At 41.6% G+C, this 19,626-nt stretch overlaps 1 protein-coding gene and 1 pseudogene across 4 annotated transcripts in view; both read left to right on the top strand.

Moving 5' to 3' along the window:
- Positions 1-19,626, top strand: part of Arhgap44 (Rho GTPase activating protein 44) — a 224,381-nt gene that overhangs the window by 137,824 nt on the left and 66,931 nt on the right. For all 4 annotated transcript variants that reach the window (XM_008855690.2, XM_008855693.2, XM_008855691.3 and 1 more), the window contains exons 5-6: positions 12,366-12,477; positions 14,658-14,734. In XM_008855690.2, the coding sequence (XP_008853912.1) occupies positions 12,366-12,477; positions 14,658-14,734 (189 nt within the window). The remainder of the gene's footprint in view (positions 1-12,365; positions 12,478-14,657; positions 14,735-19,626) is intronic.
- LOC103752049 lies at positions 2,331-3,021 on the top strand (annotated as a pseudogene).

Raw genomic sequence — 19,626 nt, 5'->3', positions numbered from 1 at the left:
AGGCAGTAAGGATGGCAGAAAGGCCCACTTTTGATCTGTTTCTTATGTTATTTCACCTAAAAATAATCATTATGCTCAAGTGGCATAGTTTGGGTGGCATATTCTATCTTTCAGTGTAAACAAAATAAAAAATAACTGCAGTGTAAGAATGATTAATTTTTGGATAATAAGCCAAGTAAAACTAAAATACTAGATAGTAATAACATGAAACAATGGGTCGACAGCCATTGTTTCCAGCTCTTGTATCATTTGAAAGGAAGGAAAGATATATTTAAATTTTTAGTCAAGTTTGTAGTTTTTTAGGCAAGTGAGAACAACTCCAAAAAGAGTAGGAAGCCAGGTATGGTGGCTTATAGCTGTAATCCCAGCTCTCAGGAGAGATAGGAGGATTGATGTAAATTGGAGGACAGCCTGAGCTACATACTGAGTTTCAGGCTAGCCTGGGCCACAGTGTGAGACCCTGTATAAAAAAAGATCTGTGATGTCTTCAAAGGAATCACTGGTGCATGTGTGCAAAAAGGCAGAAAAAAAAAAAACAGAAGAAAACCAGGAACAGAATGGGCAATGTATACCTGTCAAACTTGTAGAAAGAGCGAAAAAGAAATAAACATAAAGATGGGCCCGAAAGAGAAAACTATCAACAGAAGAAGTCTGGTGACTAGGAAACTGTGCCTGCAGGTGTTGTGGTTAGGGTGTGAAACCTCTGCAGAGGCTGGAGTGTTTGAACACTTGTTCAAACAGCCTCTGGAGCTGTTTTGGGAGGTGGTGGAACCTTTGAGATGTGGGGCCTGACTGAAGGAAGAGGATCTCTCCTGGCCAGCCTGAGGTGTATAGCCTGCCCACTCCCTCTCTGGCCTCTGTTTGCTGGTGTGCTGAGATTACGAGCAAGCAGCTTCTGCTGCTGCTGCCACAGAGCCGCCTGCTGCCCTGCTTTCCCCACATGGAAAGGACTGTACCCTTCCCAATAGTAAACCACAATAAACCCTTCCTCCCTTAAGCTTCCTGTGAAGACTTTGATGAAAGCAGTGAGAACAGTCACTAATTCAGATGGTGGTGGCACTCCTTGCATACGTGTCAGCAGTCATCACAGATGAGAACGCAGTCAATGAACTACTTAAAATTCAGAGCGTCTCAGGCATATAAACAGGAAACCTTGTATGTATCAAGAGATATGTAGGAACCACAGTGGTACAGTAAGGGTGTTATAGACTGACTGAATACCCTTCAGATCTGCTCCCTTCCAGAATCCATTAAAGCCTTCACACAGGCAGTTTTTATTTTCCTTAAAAGACATAAATGTGGCCAGGTACGGTACACACCTTTAGTCCCAGCACTTGGGAGGCAGAGGCAGGCATATCTCTGTGAGTTCAAGGCCAGCCTGTTCTACATAGTGAGTTCCATGCCAGGTGGGGCTATGGAGAGACCCTGTCTCAAAAGGACAAAAAAAAAAAAAAAAAAAAAAAAAAAAAAAAGACAAATGCTCAATGACAGCAAAAACAAGAAAAAAAAAAAGCAGCATTGTTGTAGAGTGCCTGCCTAGCATGCATGAGGCCTCTAGCTTCATCCCCAGTGCAACAACAAAAGAATAGGTACATCCCAGTAAACTGACCCCCAAGTGAGAGAAGTATACAAGTTCCAGCATAATATACAGCAAGAAATTCTGTGTTCAGGAGTGATGGCACAAGGGACTCTATGAACATGGGTTTTTGTGGCAGAGTAGGTGATTAAAATAAAGACTGTATGGTGCGGCCCCTCCTACTTCATCAGGGCTAGACCTCTCTGCCCTACAGTAGGGGCCCAGACCTAAGAAGACTGCCTGAGAGTGCCTGTATCTGGCCTCTGCCTAGTGGTGAGCTTCCCTAAGTCACATCATGCCAACCCCCTAATTGGGATTACATGAGGCCCCTCCCACTTCACCAGGGCTAGAACTTTGCCCTACAGTAGGGGCTAAGACCTTAGCAGACCACCTGAGAGTGCCAAAATTGAGCCTTTCCTTAATGAACTTCCCAATTGTGCTGTGAGTGTCCACTAGTAGGGGTCCAGATGTTAGAAGGAAACCTGACTTGGGAGCCTGACTTGGGCCTCTGTGGGAGATCCTAAGTAGCTAATCTGAAGTCATTAGATCCCTCCAATATAAACTCTGAGAGAATGTGAAACCTAGACCAACTAGCTTTACATACCCAATAAGAAAACAACCAAGGCATACCAGTAATACAAACAGAAGCAGACTTCAACTCAACAAAGGAAGGCTTGAGTTTCATACTAGACTCACAAACAGCAAAAGAAATCCACATGCCAAAATCACAACAGAAAAATAATAATATGAAAACCAAAACAGTATGTTCCACCAAACTTTACCCGTCCTATAGACCTCTACAAGGAGAACTCCCTGGAGATAACTTAGGACAGAATTTAAAAGAACAATCATAAACATGATCAAGGAATTCAATTTAAAGAATGTACAAACAGCCGGGTGACTTTGGAGGTTGGCTCAGCCTGTTTGTAGAGGCTGCTCAGGGCGTGGTCCTAGGTTCCTTTGGGTGAATCTTTGGAAGTAGGCCCCTCCTGCAGACATGATCTTCCATATCTTTGGTCAGGCTAAGAAGCATCCAAGCTTGATTCCCCTCTTTGTGTTTATTGGAGCAGGAGGCACTAGAGCAGCACTGTATGTGCTCCATCTGCCAATCTTCAATCCAGATGTCAGTTGGGACAGGGAGAATAACCCAGAGTCTTGGAATAAACTGGGTCCCAATGAGCAGTATAAGTTCTACTCAGTGAATGTGGACTACAGCAAACTGAAGAAAGAAGGTCCTGACTTGTGAGTCACATATTTCATGATAAAGCTGCTTATAATGAAGGTCTTTCAGAAGCCATCTGCACAATTTTCCACTTAATCAGGAAATATTCTCTTAAATGCATGACTCATGTTGATTACTTGGAGTTTATTACACTGATCAATGAATCTCTGAAACTTGGAAAAAAAAGAAACATAAACAAATCAAAGAACTAAAAGAAGATAGGGTTAAACTTCTGACTGAATTCACAAAAGAGAAGTATTGAAGAAAACAGACTGAAATGAGAAAGGAAATGAAAAACTCAATAAGCCATTTTGAAACAACAGGTGAAAGCTGCACCAATGGAATGAATGAAATGAATGAATGAAATGGAAAACAGAATATCAACACTGGAGGATAAAGTTGAAGAATTGGACAGTTCAAGCAAACATGAAAAGTTTAAAAAAACATAGGAATGGAATATGCAGGCAATGTGGGACACCATGAAAAGACCAAATCTATACATCATAGGCATAGAGGAAGGAGAAGAATTTCAGGTTAATGGTATTGTCCAGATTTTAAACAGGATTGTAGAAGAGAATGTTCCAAAATCAAGGAACTACATCCTCATACAAATACAAGAAGCACATAGAACACCAAATAAACAGGACCAGAAAAGAAACTCCCCACAATATGTCATAGTAAAAACACTAACTGTACAGAATAAAGAGAGAATACTGAAAGCTGCAAAAGAAAAACAAGTCACATATAAAAGAAAACCTATCAGAATTACAGCTGACTTATCAGTGCAAACTATGAAAGCCAGAAGAGCCTGGACCAAAGTATTTCCAGTCCTAAATGACCATAGATGCCAACCCAGAATACTTTACCCAGCAAAGATGTCTACTATAGTTGAAGGGGAAAGAAAAATCGTCCATGACATGAATAGCCTGAAAGAATACATGTCCATGAAACAAGCCCTTCAAAGAATACCTGAAGCAATACAAAGAATGAAGAAAGGTACAACTATACCCCAGAGGCAACAGAAGAAACGAAATGAAGGTATAATTGTGGAAACACAAAATTAGACAAAGAATGCACACTAATCAAAATGATGGCAATGACTACACATCTTTCAATAATAACTTTAAGTATCAATGGACTGATTGATACTCCCCAGTTGAAAGACACAGACTAGTTGAATTGATTACACAAAATCCATCCTTCTGTTTTTTGCAAGAAACCCATCTCACCTTCAAGGACAGGCCTTTCACCTTAAGGTGAAAGGATAGAAAAGACTCTTTTAAGCAAATGGCACTAAGAAACAAGCAGGGGTTGCAATTCAAATATCTGATAAAATAGACTTCAAACAACTAAAACTAATCAGAAGAGATAAAGAGGGTCACTTCATTCTGATCAAAGGAACAACTGATCAAGAAGATATTACAATCATGAACATATATGCATCAAACTCTGGTGCATCCAAATTCATTAAAAAAAAAAACACTACAGGACTTTAAGACACAGATTAACCCCAACTTAGTAATAGTAGGGGACTTCAATACCCCACTGTCTCCATTAGTCAGGTCAACTGGACAAAGAATAAACAGAGAGACATCTGAATTAAATGATATCATACATCAAATGGACCTAACAGACATCATCTGAATATTCTACCCAAGCACCAAAGAATACACTTTCTACTCAGCACCTCATAGAACTTTCTCAAAAATTGACCACGTACTGGGGCACAAAACAAGCCTCAACAAATACAAAACAATTGAAGTAATTCCATGTATTCTATCAGACCTCAATGCAATAAAGCTTAAAATCAACACCAGAAGAAGCCCTAACAACTACATGAACTCATGGAGATTAAACAACACACCCCTGAATGATGAGTGGGTCAAAGGAGAAATTAAGAAAGAAATAAAAGTATTCCTGAAAGTAAATGAAAAGGAGAATACAACACGACAAAACCTCTAGGAAACTTTAAGAGGGAAGTTTATAGCTCTAAGTGCCTACATTGAAGAATCAGAAAGAGCACAAATATATGACTTAACATTGTAACTCAAGACTCTGGAAAGGCAAGAACAAATGAAACCCAAACCCAGCAGATGAGAAGAAATAACAAAAAATCAGAGCAGAAATTAATGAAATAGAAGAAAACAATACAAAGAATCAATGAATCTAAGAGCCGATTCTTTGAAAAGCTAAACAAGATAGACAGACCCTTAGCCCAGTTAACAGAAAGAAGAAAAGAAGGAAAGAAGGAAAGAAAGAAAGAAAGAAAGAAAGAAAGAAAGAGCACCTCCAAATAAACAAAATCAGAGATGAAAGGGGAAACGTAACAACAGACACCAAAAAGATCCAGAACATTTTAAGGGAATACTTTAAAAACCTATACTCTCTATTAAATTTGAAAACCTAAAAGAAATGAATTGATGCCTAAAATCAATGGAACCACCAAAACTAAACCAAAAAGAGATTAACAGTTTAAATAGACCCATAACATATAAGGAAATTGAAACAATAATACAAAACCTCCCAACTAAAAGAAGCCCAGGCCCAGATGAATTTACCAGACATTTAAAGATCTGCAACCAATACTACTTAAATTATTCAAAAAGATAGAAACAGAGGGAGAACTCCCAAATTCCTTCTATGATGCTAGCATCACTCTAATACTAAAACCAAGTAAAGACACAACCAAAAAAGAGAACTATAGACTCATATCTTTAGTGAACGTACATGCAAAAATTCTTAACACAATACTCGTAACCCTCATACAGATGCACATCAAAAAGATCATCCACCATGATCAAATAGGTTTTTTGTCAGAAATGCAGGGATGGTTCAGTATACACAAGTCAATAAACATCATAAATCATATAAATGGACTCAAAGACAAAAACCACAGTCATTATCTCAATAGATGCAGGAAAGGCCTTTGACAAAATTCAATGTGCATTCATGTTCAAAGTCCTAAAGGGAATTGTACTGGAGGGAACATAGCTCAACATAATTAGAGCTATATACAACAGATCCATAGCCAACCTAATTCTAAATGGGAAAAAAAAAAACCTGGAAGCATTCCCATTAAAATCAGGAACCAGGCAAGGATTGCACTATCTCTACTCCTTTTGAATATAGTGCTTGTAATTCTTGCTAGAGCAATAAGACAAGAGAAGGAAATTAAAGGAATATTAATTGTAAAAGAAGAGCTCGCTATCCCTCTTTGCAGATGATATGATACTATACCTAAGAGATCCCAAAAATTCCACCAGAAAACTCCTAGAACTGATTAATTTCAGTAAAGTGGCACGTTACAAAATTAATCTACAAAAATCAGTAGCCTTTCTATATACCAGTAACAAGCAACCAGAGAAAGATTGCAGGGAAATCCTCCCATTCATGACAGCCTCAAAAAAAAAAAAAATTATTCGAATAAACCTGACCAAAGACATCAAAGATCTTTGAAATCTTTCAAGAAAGAGATTGAGGAAGACACCAGAAGATGGAAGGACCTCCCATGCTCATGGTTTGGAAGAATTAATATTGTGAAAATGACCATCCTACCAAAAGCAATATATAGATTCAGTGCAATCCCAATCAAAATCCCCATGACATTCTTAACAGAATTAGAAAAAAGATCCTAAAATTTGTATAGAAGCACAAAAGACCCTGGATAGCCAAAGCAACCCTGAGCACCAAGAGCAACACTGGGAGGATTACTATACTAGATCTCAAAGTATACTACAGAGCTATAGTCATAAAAACAGCATGGTACTGGCCCAAAAATAGACATAGAAATCAGTGGAACATAATTGAAGACCCAAACAAGTACACACAATTTCAGTCACCTGATATTTGACAAAGGTACCAAGAACACACACTGGAGGAAAGACAGCATCTTCAACAAAACAAAACTGATCTCCACCTATAGAAGGATGAAACTCGATCCTCATCTTTCCCGTTGCACAAACGTTGACTCCAAAGGGATCAAAGACCTCAGTGTGAAACTGGAAACTCCGAAACTGTTAGAAGAAAACATTGGCAGTGACCTACAAGATATAGGTGTAGGAAAGGATTTTCTAAATTGGACAGAAGTTGCTCAGGAATTATGGTCAACAATCAACAAGTGGGACCTCATTAAACTAAAAAGCTTCTGTACAGCAAGAGAAACAATCAAGAAACTGAAGAGAAAACCCACAGAGTGGGAAAAAAATTCTTCACTAGTGACACATCTGACAGAGGTTTAACATCCAGAATATATAAAGAACTCAAAAAACAATCAAGAAAACAAATGACCCAATTAAAAAATTTCCTAAAGATCTAAACAGAGCTCTCAATAGAAGAAATAAAGGTAGATAAAAGTTATGCAATTTGGGGTCTCTTAGATAGACCCACTGAAGGGGTACTCCAATTGCCTCACCCTGCATCCCTGTTCAGCATGGAAGAAGCCAGAGTGGTCGGCGTCCCTATTACCTACTGGCAATTTGGGTAACCCCTTTAGAAGATGGCATGATAAGAATAGGAGGTAGGAATTGGCTAGGCAGTTAGGGTAAAAAGACCCCAAAAGCCAGTTTCCAGTTTCTTGGCTAAAAGTCAAAATGTCCTTGGGCCTGTTAGCAACATACTCTGTTCCAGAGGCCAAAACTGTCGAAAGTATTTGGGAGCTTGTATCTAATCCTTAGAAGATTTTAGGGTTACCTCTTCAGAGGGGGGGATGTTGGAGGGGGGGAGCGGGCATGAATTTGATCAAAACACCTTATATACGTGTATGAAATTCTCTATAAAGTTTTTGTTCAAAATGTCCTTGGGCCTGTTAGCAACATACTCTGTTCCAGAGGCCAAAACTGTCGAAAGTATTTGGGAGCTTGTATCTAATCCTTAGAAGATTTTAGGGTTACCTCTTCAGAGGGGGGGATGTTGGAGGGGGGGAGCGGGCATGAATTTGATCAAAACACCTTATATACGTGTATGAAATTCTCTATAAAGTTTTTGTAAAAAAAAAAAAAAAGACTGGCACAACTAGTTAACGAACAAAGCAACTTTTTGGGACGAAAGGTGACATGTGATCAGACTAAGAAAAAAATAAGGGTCTAACAAGCTGAGTGTGATCAACCTTGGGCCAATGATGTTGAATATTTAAGCCAAATGTACATATTTTACATTTAAAGTAAGAAAATTTGGCTCCAGAAGAAATTATAAATGTAAACAATGCTTTTACTGTCTAAAAGTTATACTGAGTGGGCCAGCAAGATGGCCCAGCTGACAAAGGTGCTTGCCACCAACCTGGGTGACCTAGGTTCCATTCCTGGGACCCATGAGGGTGAAGGAAAAAATCAACTCCTGTTTTCTCTGACCTCCACATCCATTCCATGGTGTGTGTACCTCCCACCCCACAAAATAAATAAATAAATGTAAAAAAAAAAGTATTGAACATCATTAGTAATTAGGGAAATGCATATTAAAGCCACCTTAAGAGATCATCTTACCCAAGTCAGACTGGCTAGGATCAAGAGAACAAATGATACCAAATGCTGGTGAGGATGTAGAAAAAGGGGAATGCTTGCTCATTCACTGCCGGTGGGATTGGAAACTCGTGCAACCTCTATGGAAAACAATGTGGAGAACTCTTAATAAACTATAAATGAACCTACCATATGACCCAGTTATACCACTCCTTGGCATATATGCAAAGGACTCATCGTATTGTAGATACTTGTACAATCATGTTTGTTGCTGCTCTTTTCACAATAGCTAAGAGATGGAAGCAACCTAAGTTCCCCCTCAACAGACGAGTAGTTAACGAAAATGTGGTACATTTACACAGTGGAGTTCTACTCAACAGTAAAGAAAGATGAAATAATGAAATTTTCAGGTAAATGGATGGATCTAGAAACTGTTATACTAAGTGAAATAATACAGACTCAGAAAAACAAGATATGCATTCTCCCTCGTTTGTGAATCCTAGCACCAAATCCTTATAAGTGAATTCATATCCTGATGTAATTGCAGGAACTAAGAAAATGGAAGGGACCCAGGATTGTAAATGGAAAGAAGGAAGCTGAGAGAGAATAGTAGAAGACCTGCGTTACTGAGGGAGAAATATGTAAAAAGAGGTAGTTAAAGGGGAGGGGGAGAAGGAGGACTATACAAAGAACTATGGGAATAAAGGAGAAGGAGCTCAAGAGAGGTGGGACCATAGCAGACAGAAACTATCAAAGGCAAAATGTGGAAAATGGGGGCACTTTAAATGGGGAGGGTAAGACAGAGAAAGAGGAGAAATAAATAGCACCTGGCTAGTATTAAAAACAAAACAAAGCCGGGAATGGTGGCGCATGCCTTTAATCCCAGCACTTGGGAGGCAGAGGCAGGCGGATCTTTGTGAGTTCGAGGCCAGCCTGGTCTACATAGAGACTTCCGGGACAGCTGGGGCTACAGGGAGACTCTGTCTCAAAAAGGCAAAAAACAAAACAAAACAAAAAACAGAGGGAATTGTAATAGTGCAAAAACCTACTGAAAAATTACACATACAGTATCCCTACGTGAGTCTTTAACTATAACTGGAGACTACATAACAAGAAACAATGCCAGACAGGAAAAGCCCTCCTTTGAGTTGTTGTCCAGGGTAGTCTAAGAGACTCCCAAAATTACACAGGCTATTGCCATAGTCCTTGACTGCCTCCCAGAACTTGATGGTAAGACCCTATTGCTGAAGACAGGACATACTTTGAATACAGGATTTGAAGCAAGAGAGCTGGAAGTGACCTGGAAGCCACTTCCCCTGAAGACTAGATCTCATGGCTTTGGAGAGCACTACATGGGCTGGTAAGGGAGAACATCAAACAATGGTCCTACCCTAGCTTCAAGGCCTAAAACCACATCAAGAGTACATATGCTTATCAGATATGATGCTCCTCAGCCTTTCTCTGTACCCACAGGACCCCCAGGCTTTACTCCTTCTGGGAAGAAAGCGGAGTCTTCTTTGGGGATCTGAGATACCTCAGAAGAACAACTTAAGGCTCTGAGGACATTAGAGAGGGCCCGTGCCCATAGCTCAGCCAGCCCATCTTGGCATGCTCACAGATAGCAGACCTCCCTCTCATGCTCTGAGCTTGCAAAGGGCAGATATCACGTGCCACTGGGCATCTGAGGGAAGTCTTTAACCTCAGTCAGTAAACGAGAAGAAATGCAATTTAGAAGACATGGGGGTATGGGGGGGGCAGGGATTTTAGGTAAACTGTCAATTATCTTTTCAGGTAGTAAAAGAAGAGGTGCATCCATGCAATAAACAAGGATATTGGTACAAAATGTTTACAGGGCTGGAACATTCCAATATCAAAAACAAATTCATAGAAATGCAAAATGAAATGACAGTAGATATAAAATTCTCAGTAGAAGATGATTTGGGGGAAATCATCTGGAAAATCCAGTACAAAGACAAAGGCCTGGCAGATAGAAGAAACTGGAAAATTAGAGGACCAATCCTGGAAGTCATTCTAAACAGCAGGGACTTTAGGAAAAGAAGAAGAAATTATGAGTTATAAAGAAAAATAATCCCAAAGCATTTTTTTCCAGATGGAAGGACCTGAGTTTCTAACTTTCTAACAGAAATGTGGTAAGCTCTCAGAACAGTGGGAAAAATTAACCACAGGGTGAGGCTTAGCATCATGAACACTGTTGGCAGATTACAGAACCTTCTAGAAAGAGGTGTTGTGCTATAATAAAGAACAAGAGTCACCAGAAGCAGCAAAGAAAGCTATCAGATTAAAGCAGCACCTTCAAAACCAGAAAGCCACACTGCTCAGTGTCTGTCCAAGGCTCAGTCCATGGGACCGTGGAGAGGAATGTTTTTGCCTCGTGGCCTTAAACCCTGTCTTCTTGCACACTTCTAAGGAAGGTAAAGCAGGATGTGCTTCTTGGTGAGGGAGTGAGTGAGAAAGAGATAGTAGACACAGGACAGAGGGAGAGGAATCCTGGAAATACTGACGAAAGACCCCTAGAAGACAGCTGTGACATAGGAACTAAGAGGAGACTCATTCCAGGCTGGCACAGGTTCAGGGGCGATGCAGTCACAAAGGTGGCGTTAAATCGCATCAAATGCATTCAGTATCCTAAATGAATTAGGAAGGTGGCTGGGTGTTTGGGGCTTGGTCAGGTACATAGAAAGTGAAATGAGCACTCTGAAATGTGTTGTCTAACTCCAGGGAGAACAAATGAACGTGCAGGGCAGTCCAGTGCTTCTAAGGTACCAGCTGTAAGCTGTGCAGTTCAGCTCCACATGAGGTAGATCCCCTAGCTCAAATGCTTGAGACCAGACACTTATTAGTTTGGATTCTTTTGTATTTTTAGAATAATCACACAGACTTTATTAGTTCAGCATCCTTTATCCAAGAATCTTAAATCTGAAATGTCTCAAAGCATAAGAATGAACAGGTTATAATATATAGTCAAAATACAATTCTGACCATCTACTAGTTTAAACAAATGGAGAGTCTGGAAATAAACACAATTTAAATTCTCATTTTTCATAATTAGAAGGTCAATTGCTAATGCTTAAATTCTTTGTTGTTGTTTTGAGACAGGGTCTCCCTGTATAGCCCCTCCTGGCCTGAAACTCCCTGTGTAGACCAGGCTGGCCTAAGTCTCACAGAGATCTGTCTGCCTTTGCTCCCAAGTTTGCGGATTAAAGGCACTTTAAAACTAAGAAGTAGCATTAGAAATAAGGGCGGAAGGAACAGAAAATCAGATAAAAGACACTGTTATACAAAAGCAGTTTGTATAAGTTAATTATAAAACCAGTGGTGGAAACTTTTTTAACCAAACAGTAGTGTTATGTGTTATATGTGAACACATTAAATAGAGAAATACTATATTAAGTTGAGAGTAAGTTGCATTGCTTATACTTTTTTGGCTTTTTAAAAACTTACATGAGTTTCAGTTAACATGATACCACGTAAAGGGAACATAGCCACTGGGTGAAATTTGACATCTTAGAAATAGTTTGTTCTCTCAGAAGTATGGACTCACTTCCTGCTCATAATGTCCTTCTGCCATGTGGTCAATATTGAGCAACTTGTGGGATGGTTTTCTGGCTTTTTCCATGGCATAGCCTATCTACTCATCCTGTACTAATTAAGTTTAATAGCTTAGGAGTATGACTTCTCTTCTGTGAATACCCATCAGAATTGGGCATTGGGTATTTGTTTGACGGTGGTGTTGTGTTAGTGGATCCATCTTAGACGACCTCTCTAGGGCTCTCAGAGGAGAGACTGAAGCAGCTGAGTCCTTCCGTCTGTGGATTGGGCATGTAGCACGTGTGAGTCTATTCCCTCCACATTTATTATATTTTTCCATGTGCCCTGTTGTCCCAGGCACATGGTAAACATTTGGCTCTGTTTGGAGTAGGTGATCATTTCTGACATGGAAGCAGTGGAAGCAGCTTGGCCACTGGCAGCCACAGCAGTCAGGCAGCTGTCAACACCGACTTGGGAAAGTTCACAAGCCAGGAGGTGATGGAGTGTAGCTTGGGCACAGTGGTCATACAGTATATTCAGCCTGCCTTTCCTCCTTTGATTGCAGGAAGATGCTAAAACTCTGTGGAGAGACGGAGGACAAGCTGGCCCAGGAGCTGATACACTTTGAGCTGCAAGTAGAGAGGGACGTGATTGAACCCCTGTTTCTGCTGGCTGAGGTAGGAGTTGCTCTCTGACCTTGTTTTCCATCAGGAAGCATTACCACCACACCATGGTCAAGATTCCCAAATATGGCGGCCCCTTCCAGCTGCTTACTGCCGCCTCTCATCCGGTCTCTGATGGCATTCTAATGGATGATGACATGAAGCCAGATGTGTTACTTCCTTCTCGATCCCCAAACCCAACTGCCATCACTCCTGCTTCCCCTCCCAGCACCCCAGGCCCCCACCCATCTCAAGTCTTCAGTGCCCAGTGGAAGGAGTCCAGGGACCTGGTCCAAGGGCTTCTTGTGGTTGATGGCTCTGTAATTCTTTCCTCTGGATTTAAAAGATGCTAAATCAAACTATTTTATTAAAAAGCTATCTTAATGTCTGTGACAGTTGTGCTAGTTCCCACCAAGTGCAGCTTTATCAAGAGAGACAGGAAGTGACTGTCTTTATGTGACAGAGGTCTTTATGGACCTCCAACTATGGACCTCCCTGTTGTTTTTCATTGGCCATACACAACCTAACATGTCTACCACATGACAGCTCCCTACAATGATGGAGAGTGTGCAGTTTGGCAGCTCCTAGCCTTACATGAGCATGATACACGTGGAATGTGGTTATTAGTGTGACTTGGAAACTCAGTTTTTAATTCTAGCTAGTTTTTACTAATTTAAATTTTAAGTTAGATAATCCCATGTGACTAGAGGCTTTGCAGTGTTACCCTAGACCATATCTGGTTTCATCTCCAGATCACCTTCTCATCTCTTTGTACTCTCTTGAGGACAGAGGTTTGAAAAAATAATTATTTATGTACCTAAAGATGATCAAAAAACAAATCAGTATGGTGCTTTGAAATGGCACAGCATAGAGCAGCTATAGGCTTATCAGACACCATCTGTGGATGGAATCAATCATTGCCCTCATTCAGGTCTTTCCTTAGTCAGGACCACTCAAGAGAGGCACTTGCTTCTCATGGGATTACTGGGGCTCAGTCAAAGCCTGAAAACCCCAGAAGACTGACTTAGAAGCACCCAGACCCCGTTGCTAAGATTTGAACAGTACTCGTGACTCCCCAGCCCTGCCTCCAGGCTCAGCAGATTCTGGCGGCATTTCTTCCTGTCGGAGGAGTCTTTGCACTTGGTGCCTTATTCAGCCCTGGTTTAGCAGAGTGAGCAGAAAATGCCTCATAGACACTGGGTTTTCCTCGCATTTCCCCCTCATAGAAAAAAACCACAGCCTGAGATGATTTTAGTTCAATTTATGGCCAATTTCCCTTTTTAATTCTCACATCCTGCCCTACTTTTGCTGGGCCTGAAACCAAAATCCTGCAGTGGAATCTTCAAGGAAGTCATTTTTAGAAAGAAAAATATGAAAAGAGCATCCACGTGCAACCAAAATGGAGGGAGTCGTTGCTGAGCTTGCTCACTGCTGACCGTGGGAAATGACCTTACTTCTACAAGTGTGCTGACATGCCTGCTGCTTCTATAAATACAAACTATGTCCTGTTGGCATTCCTGGGAGTCTCAGGTCTGCTGAGCCAGGGTCCCCCCTGCTCTGCTGTTCAGTTGAGTTAGACCTGTCTTCACCTGACAGGCTTCCCTCCTTCCTCCTGCTTTTCCCCTGTGGAAGCAGATAAGGAAGTGATTGAGTCTACTTTTTGGGGGGTGGGGGAAGGGGGCTAGGGTAAGGATAGGAATGTGGCCAGGCCTAGGTGAGCAGGGTTGCACAGAACACTGAGCTGGTCCTAGGTGATGCTGCATGTTGGGGAAGAGAGAACAGGTGTAGCTCAGGGAAGGAATCAAGTACTCCATCTGATGCTGGTCAAAGGGTATAAACTTTCATGCGTGTAGATTGCATCCTTGAAATTTGTTATGGGCATGGATTTTATGTGACTTTTAACACATATGCACACACACGCACACACACACAAATTAAAACAGTAGCTGTACAAGATAAAGTGGCAAGTTCACTAGCTTGGCATCAAGGTTTGCACTTACAGCATATACGGTTTCTATTTGTTAATTATTAGATCCAAGGCATTGACAAAAGGGAAAATGTTCTGGTCTGAAAATAAGGACTAGGAGGCCTGTAGCATACTTGGAAGTTGGCTGTCAGTACTTCCAGATCCTGGTTCTTATAGTTTTAGCCTTGACCTTGAATTTGACTGTCTCTCTCATCTTCTGGAACCGTAGGTGGAAATCCCAAATATTCAAAAGCAGAGGAAACATTTAGCAAAGCTGGTGCTGGACATGGATTCTTCACGGACCAGGTAGAGTTCCTTTGCTTCTTTTTTAGCTTCATTTGCAGAACTACAACATTTGGGGATGGAGGCAGGTTTGTGTGTGTGGGGGGGTGTGTTCCCATTCATGAAGTTTTTCTTAACACCTTCTGTGTGCCAAGCACTGGAGGTAACAGCAATGACCAGAAATATAAGTCCCTTGCTTTTCTGGAGGCTGCAGTTGAATTTTGGAGGCAGATACTGGGCAAGAGGACAGCCTCAGGGAGCCATACATTTAAGGATAGCACAGGGTAATTTTGGAAAGGAATGATGAAGCATCAGCATCAGATGTGGCAAAACAGAGAGTGCTTTCTTGAGAGGTGTCACTTGGTCTGAGTCTTAAATGATAAGAAAGGCAGCTGTGCAAAGATGTGGTACAAACTGTCTGAGCAGAGAGACAGCAAGTAGACAGGCCCTAAGAGGCCATACTCAGGATACCAGGAAGAAGGTGCCTGGTTTGGAGGAGAGGCCCAAGGGTGGGAATTGTAGCAGATGGGACCCAAGAGGTAGGACAGATGATGTGTACATCTGCAGCAAGGGAAATAATTCTAATTTTGGGGATGTGCTTACCTCCTGAAGTGGATGGTATCAAGGTTCCCTATTGGAGCCCTTCTGTGAAGTTGAGGCCCTTCTGAGAGGACTGAAGGAGCTACAAAGCTGTTCTGCACCTGCCACTCACAGTCTACAAACTTCCTGTCTCAGCAGGGTGGTGCCCTGAGGTGACATTGACTTCTGGAGACATTGACTTGTATAGATGGTACATATTTGCATGAATATGTGTGCACGAATATGCGTGTGTGCACACATGTTCCCTAAATTGAAAGAATGAAAATTCATGCGTATTGGTATGGAAGAAACTGCATTTACTTTAGTTCCTTTATAGGTCAGCCTTAAGCATCTCCATGTCTTATTTTAATTTCCTTGAAATAAAGAAACAAAACTAGAATGCTTTTAGGCAGAGAGATTTGGGATTGATCCCCATGGATGGGATTCAGAGGTCAGGAACCAAGATCCAGATCTGCTGCTTTGCAGACCTGTGACCTTGACTGAGTCACTTAACTTTCATGTTTTCTCACCTATATACAAGGTAACAGTGGTCATCATCTGAAGAGGTCATTTGAGTATCAAGTAAGATCAAGTAAGATCCCCCAAGTGCTTTTCAACAGGAATCCCATACTGTAAATGCTGGTGCACTGGGAGGACTTGTACAGCTGGAAGAATAGCAGGTGTATGCCAGCATCCCCACGACCCGGTACAGAACAGGTTAAATCAGCACAGAAACAAGTTTCATTAGTTAAGCTAATCTAGCTCAAACTATGATTTTTTAATTAATATTAATTAATTAGTTAAGTTTGGTCTTTTTGAGACAGGGTCTCCCTGTAGCCCCAGCTGTCCTGAAACTCATTATGTAGACCAGGCTGGCCTTGAACTCACAGAGATCCGCCTGCCTCTGCCTCCCAAGTGCTGGGACCCTGGAAAAAAAAGTGTGAATATTGGGGTTTGTTTGTTTGTTTTGCTTTTTGAGACAGGGTCTCCCTGTAGCCCCAGCTGTCCTGAAACTCATTATGTAGACCAGGCTGGCCTTGAACTCACAGAGATCCACCTGCCTCTGCCTCCCGAGTGCTGGGATTAAAGGTGTGTGCCACCACGCCTGGCTTTTTTTATTTTTATTTTATGTGTATGAGTGTTTTTCCTGCATGTGCTTAAGTGTACCGTGTGCATGCAATGCCCGTGGAGGCCAGAAGAGGGGCTCTCATCCCCTGGAACTGGAATCACTGATGGTTGTTAGCTGCCATTGGGTTCTGGGAACTGGACCCCAGTCCTCTGCAAGGGCAGCAAGAGCTCTTGACTGCAGAGCCATCTATCCAGTCCCCCACCTGAATGATTTTTGTCATTTGTATCTGTACGTCTTTTCAGAGCTGATTACTAGGCTCGAGAGATGGGTCTGTGATACCATAAATTGGAAAGTAGTACCATTTTCTACAAATATCAGATTAGCTTAAAAGTAAGTGGCTAACAAGCAAAGCCAGTGTTACTGAATCTATGCTTGTATTGACTGTGGAAGGCTGCCACACAAAACTCTCCTCCATTTTTTAGGAAGAGGAGGAGGCATTGGAGTGGTGCTGACATTAGCCAGATGCAGCTCCAACAGCATCTCTGTGTATAGAGAGGAGCAGACAGCAGGGTGAATTGGGAGTTTCAGTTTACTGTTACCACAATGCCTAAATAAAACTGTATCCCACAACACCAGTGTGCAGGTGCCTTACTGTTTGAGCCACGAAAGCTAATGCTGACTGAAGCAGCACCAATCGCTCCTTTCTGTGATGAGATGGACACCATGTTCCTGAGTTTGGGACTCATTTCCTTCTGTAAAAATCTGGCTCATTGCTCTGGGGCCTTCTTTGCCTCTACAAGGAAAATCTGAATTTCCAGCATAGAGTTTTGGATCAGAGGACTATATATATTCATGTGAGAGCATGTCACTGTCATCTCACATAGTTTTGTTTGGTCCTTTTATGAGAAAGAGAGTAACCACAGAGTCATGGCCATGGCTGGTCTTGTCTAGTGTTGTGTTTAATGGTGACACCAAACATGTAGGTTCAGAAAGCTCAGGGAAGCATCAGTGGAGCCGTCCATGATTAAACATTTTCTTATCTTCAGATTACCATGTCTTGTATATTCTGATCTGCTAAAGAATTCACTAACTAGCCAGGCGTGGTGGTGCATACCTGTAATCCTTGACCTTGGGAGGCAGAGGCAGGTGGATCTCTGTGAGTTTGAGGCCAGCCTGGTCTACATAATGAGTTCCAGGCTAGCTGGGGCTATAGGGAGACCTTGTCTCAAAAAGACAAAAATAAAATAAAATAAAATAAAATTCACTAACTTCCCTATTCTAATTTTCTGTGCTTACAAATTGCAACTTAGACCCTATGTTAATTTTCTTTTCACTTGTCATGGGTATGCTACCTGCAGAAACGACGATTTATTTTGCCTCACAGTTCATGGAATACAGACCATCACAGTGGAGAAAGCATGGCAGCTGGAATGGTTTGCAGTTGAGAGAGTGAGAACCTTGAGGCAGCTGGTTCCATCACATGCTAGCCAAGAAGCAGAGCTTGGCTAAGAGCAGGGCCAGCATAAACTTCAATCCCCACCTCTACAGTCCCACTTCTGTCAGCTAGGCCCCAAGTCTAAAAGTTCCACAACCTCCCAAATAGCACCACCAGCTGGGGACCAACTGTACAAACACAGGAAACTTTGCAGGTTTTGTTTTTTAAAGCTAAAGATAACCTTTTAGAATACCTTCATATAAATGCAAGCACTCTTTTTAATTACATTGGTCTAGGCTTTTTATAGCCTGCTCTGTTTAGTTGTGAATGTGTGGACAGGGACCCCCTCAAACTCTCATCTGGCTTTCCTTCATGCCCCTGCTTTAGTAACTGGTGTGAAGTCCAACCCAAACCCTCAATTATGGATTCTCCAGTTAATTCAGGTGCTGGACACTTCAGGGTGAAAGCAACATTCTTAGCCAAGGTTCTTGCTCTCATTTGATTCTGAGTGACCATGTCCAGCCTGGTTTTATCTGTCTTGTGGGACTTTTCTGAAAGCCACATGAGCAGCCTACCCACCCCTGCTTCCTGCCATTTCCCTTAACACTGCAGTGTTAGTCAGCGTGAGGAGCATCTCTCAAGATACAGCAGTGAAGTTCACACTGAATTCCAGAGCCATATTGAACAGCAGGGATCTCACACTACTCTCCTGGGACAGTGGGTTCTCAGTGCCCTCTGCACACCCTGCTTCTCCATTCGGCCATCTGCATTTCTTAGGCTCTCATGCTTATGGTGATCTGCTTCTGGCCTTCAAGGCTCTCTTCAGTGTTGTCTGCTGCTCATGAGCTTTAGGAACAGCATTTCCACAGGGAGACCCTACAAAGTCTTTTTTAAGCTATCATCAGCACATCTTGATCAATATTTCCATAACTGGATCTCTGAATTCCAGCACAACTCTAGGCAAAAAGCTGTCAAATTTAGCTTATTTATTTGGTGTTTAATGAGGGCTGAATCAAATGCATACATTTGTCACCACTCAAGTAAATCTGCCTTGTCTGCTTCAAGTCAATGAAATAGACCTAAACATCCCAAGAGAAAACCGATGCTTAGAAGGTGAATAAAGGAAGCCAGGAGTGACGGTGCATACCTTTAATCCAGGTGCTTGGGACACAGAGGCAGATGAATCTCTGTGAGCTGGAGGCCAGCCTAGTTTGCATCATGAGTTCCAGGCCAGTCAGGGCTACATGGTAAGACCATGTCTTAAAACAAAACAAAACACCAAAAAGATGAACAAAAGATTATGGATGGGCAGAATAGAGGTAACCTCAAGAAAACTGAAAATATTACCACAAGTTCAAGCTTGTCAGTCAGATTCACAAGAATAGGGCAAAATTGTTGTTCTTCATACAGGTTTGACTAGGCAGTAGTTAAAGAAGTTGATCCATTCTTTCCCAAAGCCACCTCACTTTTTTTTGGCAGGGGGGGTTATTTTTAAAAATTTTTTTAAATATATTAATTTTATGTGTATGAGTATATTGCCTGAATGTATGTAAGTGTACTCATGCCATGCAGTGCTTGTGGAGGTCAGAAGAAGGTGTTGGAGTCCCTAGAACTCAAGTTATGGATGATTGTTAGTTGCCATGTAGGTACTGGGAACTGAACTCAGGTCCTCTGCAAGAGCAGCCAGTGTATTTTTATGTATGAGTGTTTTGCCTGCATGTATGTAAATGTGCCCATTTCATGCAATGCCCATAGAGGTCAGAAGAAGGCATTGGACTTCTTGGAACTAGAGTTACAGATGGTTGCTAGCTGCCACATGGTGCTGGGAAATAT

Source organism: Nannospalax galili, unplaced genomic scaffold (assembly GCF_000622305.1).
Source record: "Nannospalax galili isolate Female #2095 unplaced genomic scaffold, S.galili_v1.0 scaffold146, whole genome shotgun sequence".
NCBI classification, from domain to species: Eukaryota; Metazoa; Chordata; class Mammalia; order Rodentia; family Spalacidae; genus Nannospalax; species Nannospalax galili.
This window is presented reverse-complemented; position numbering and strand designations above follow the sequence as displayed.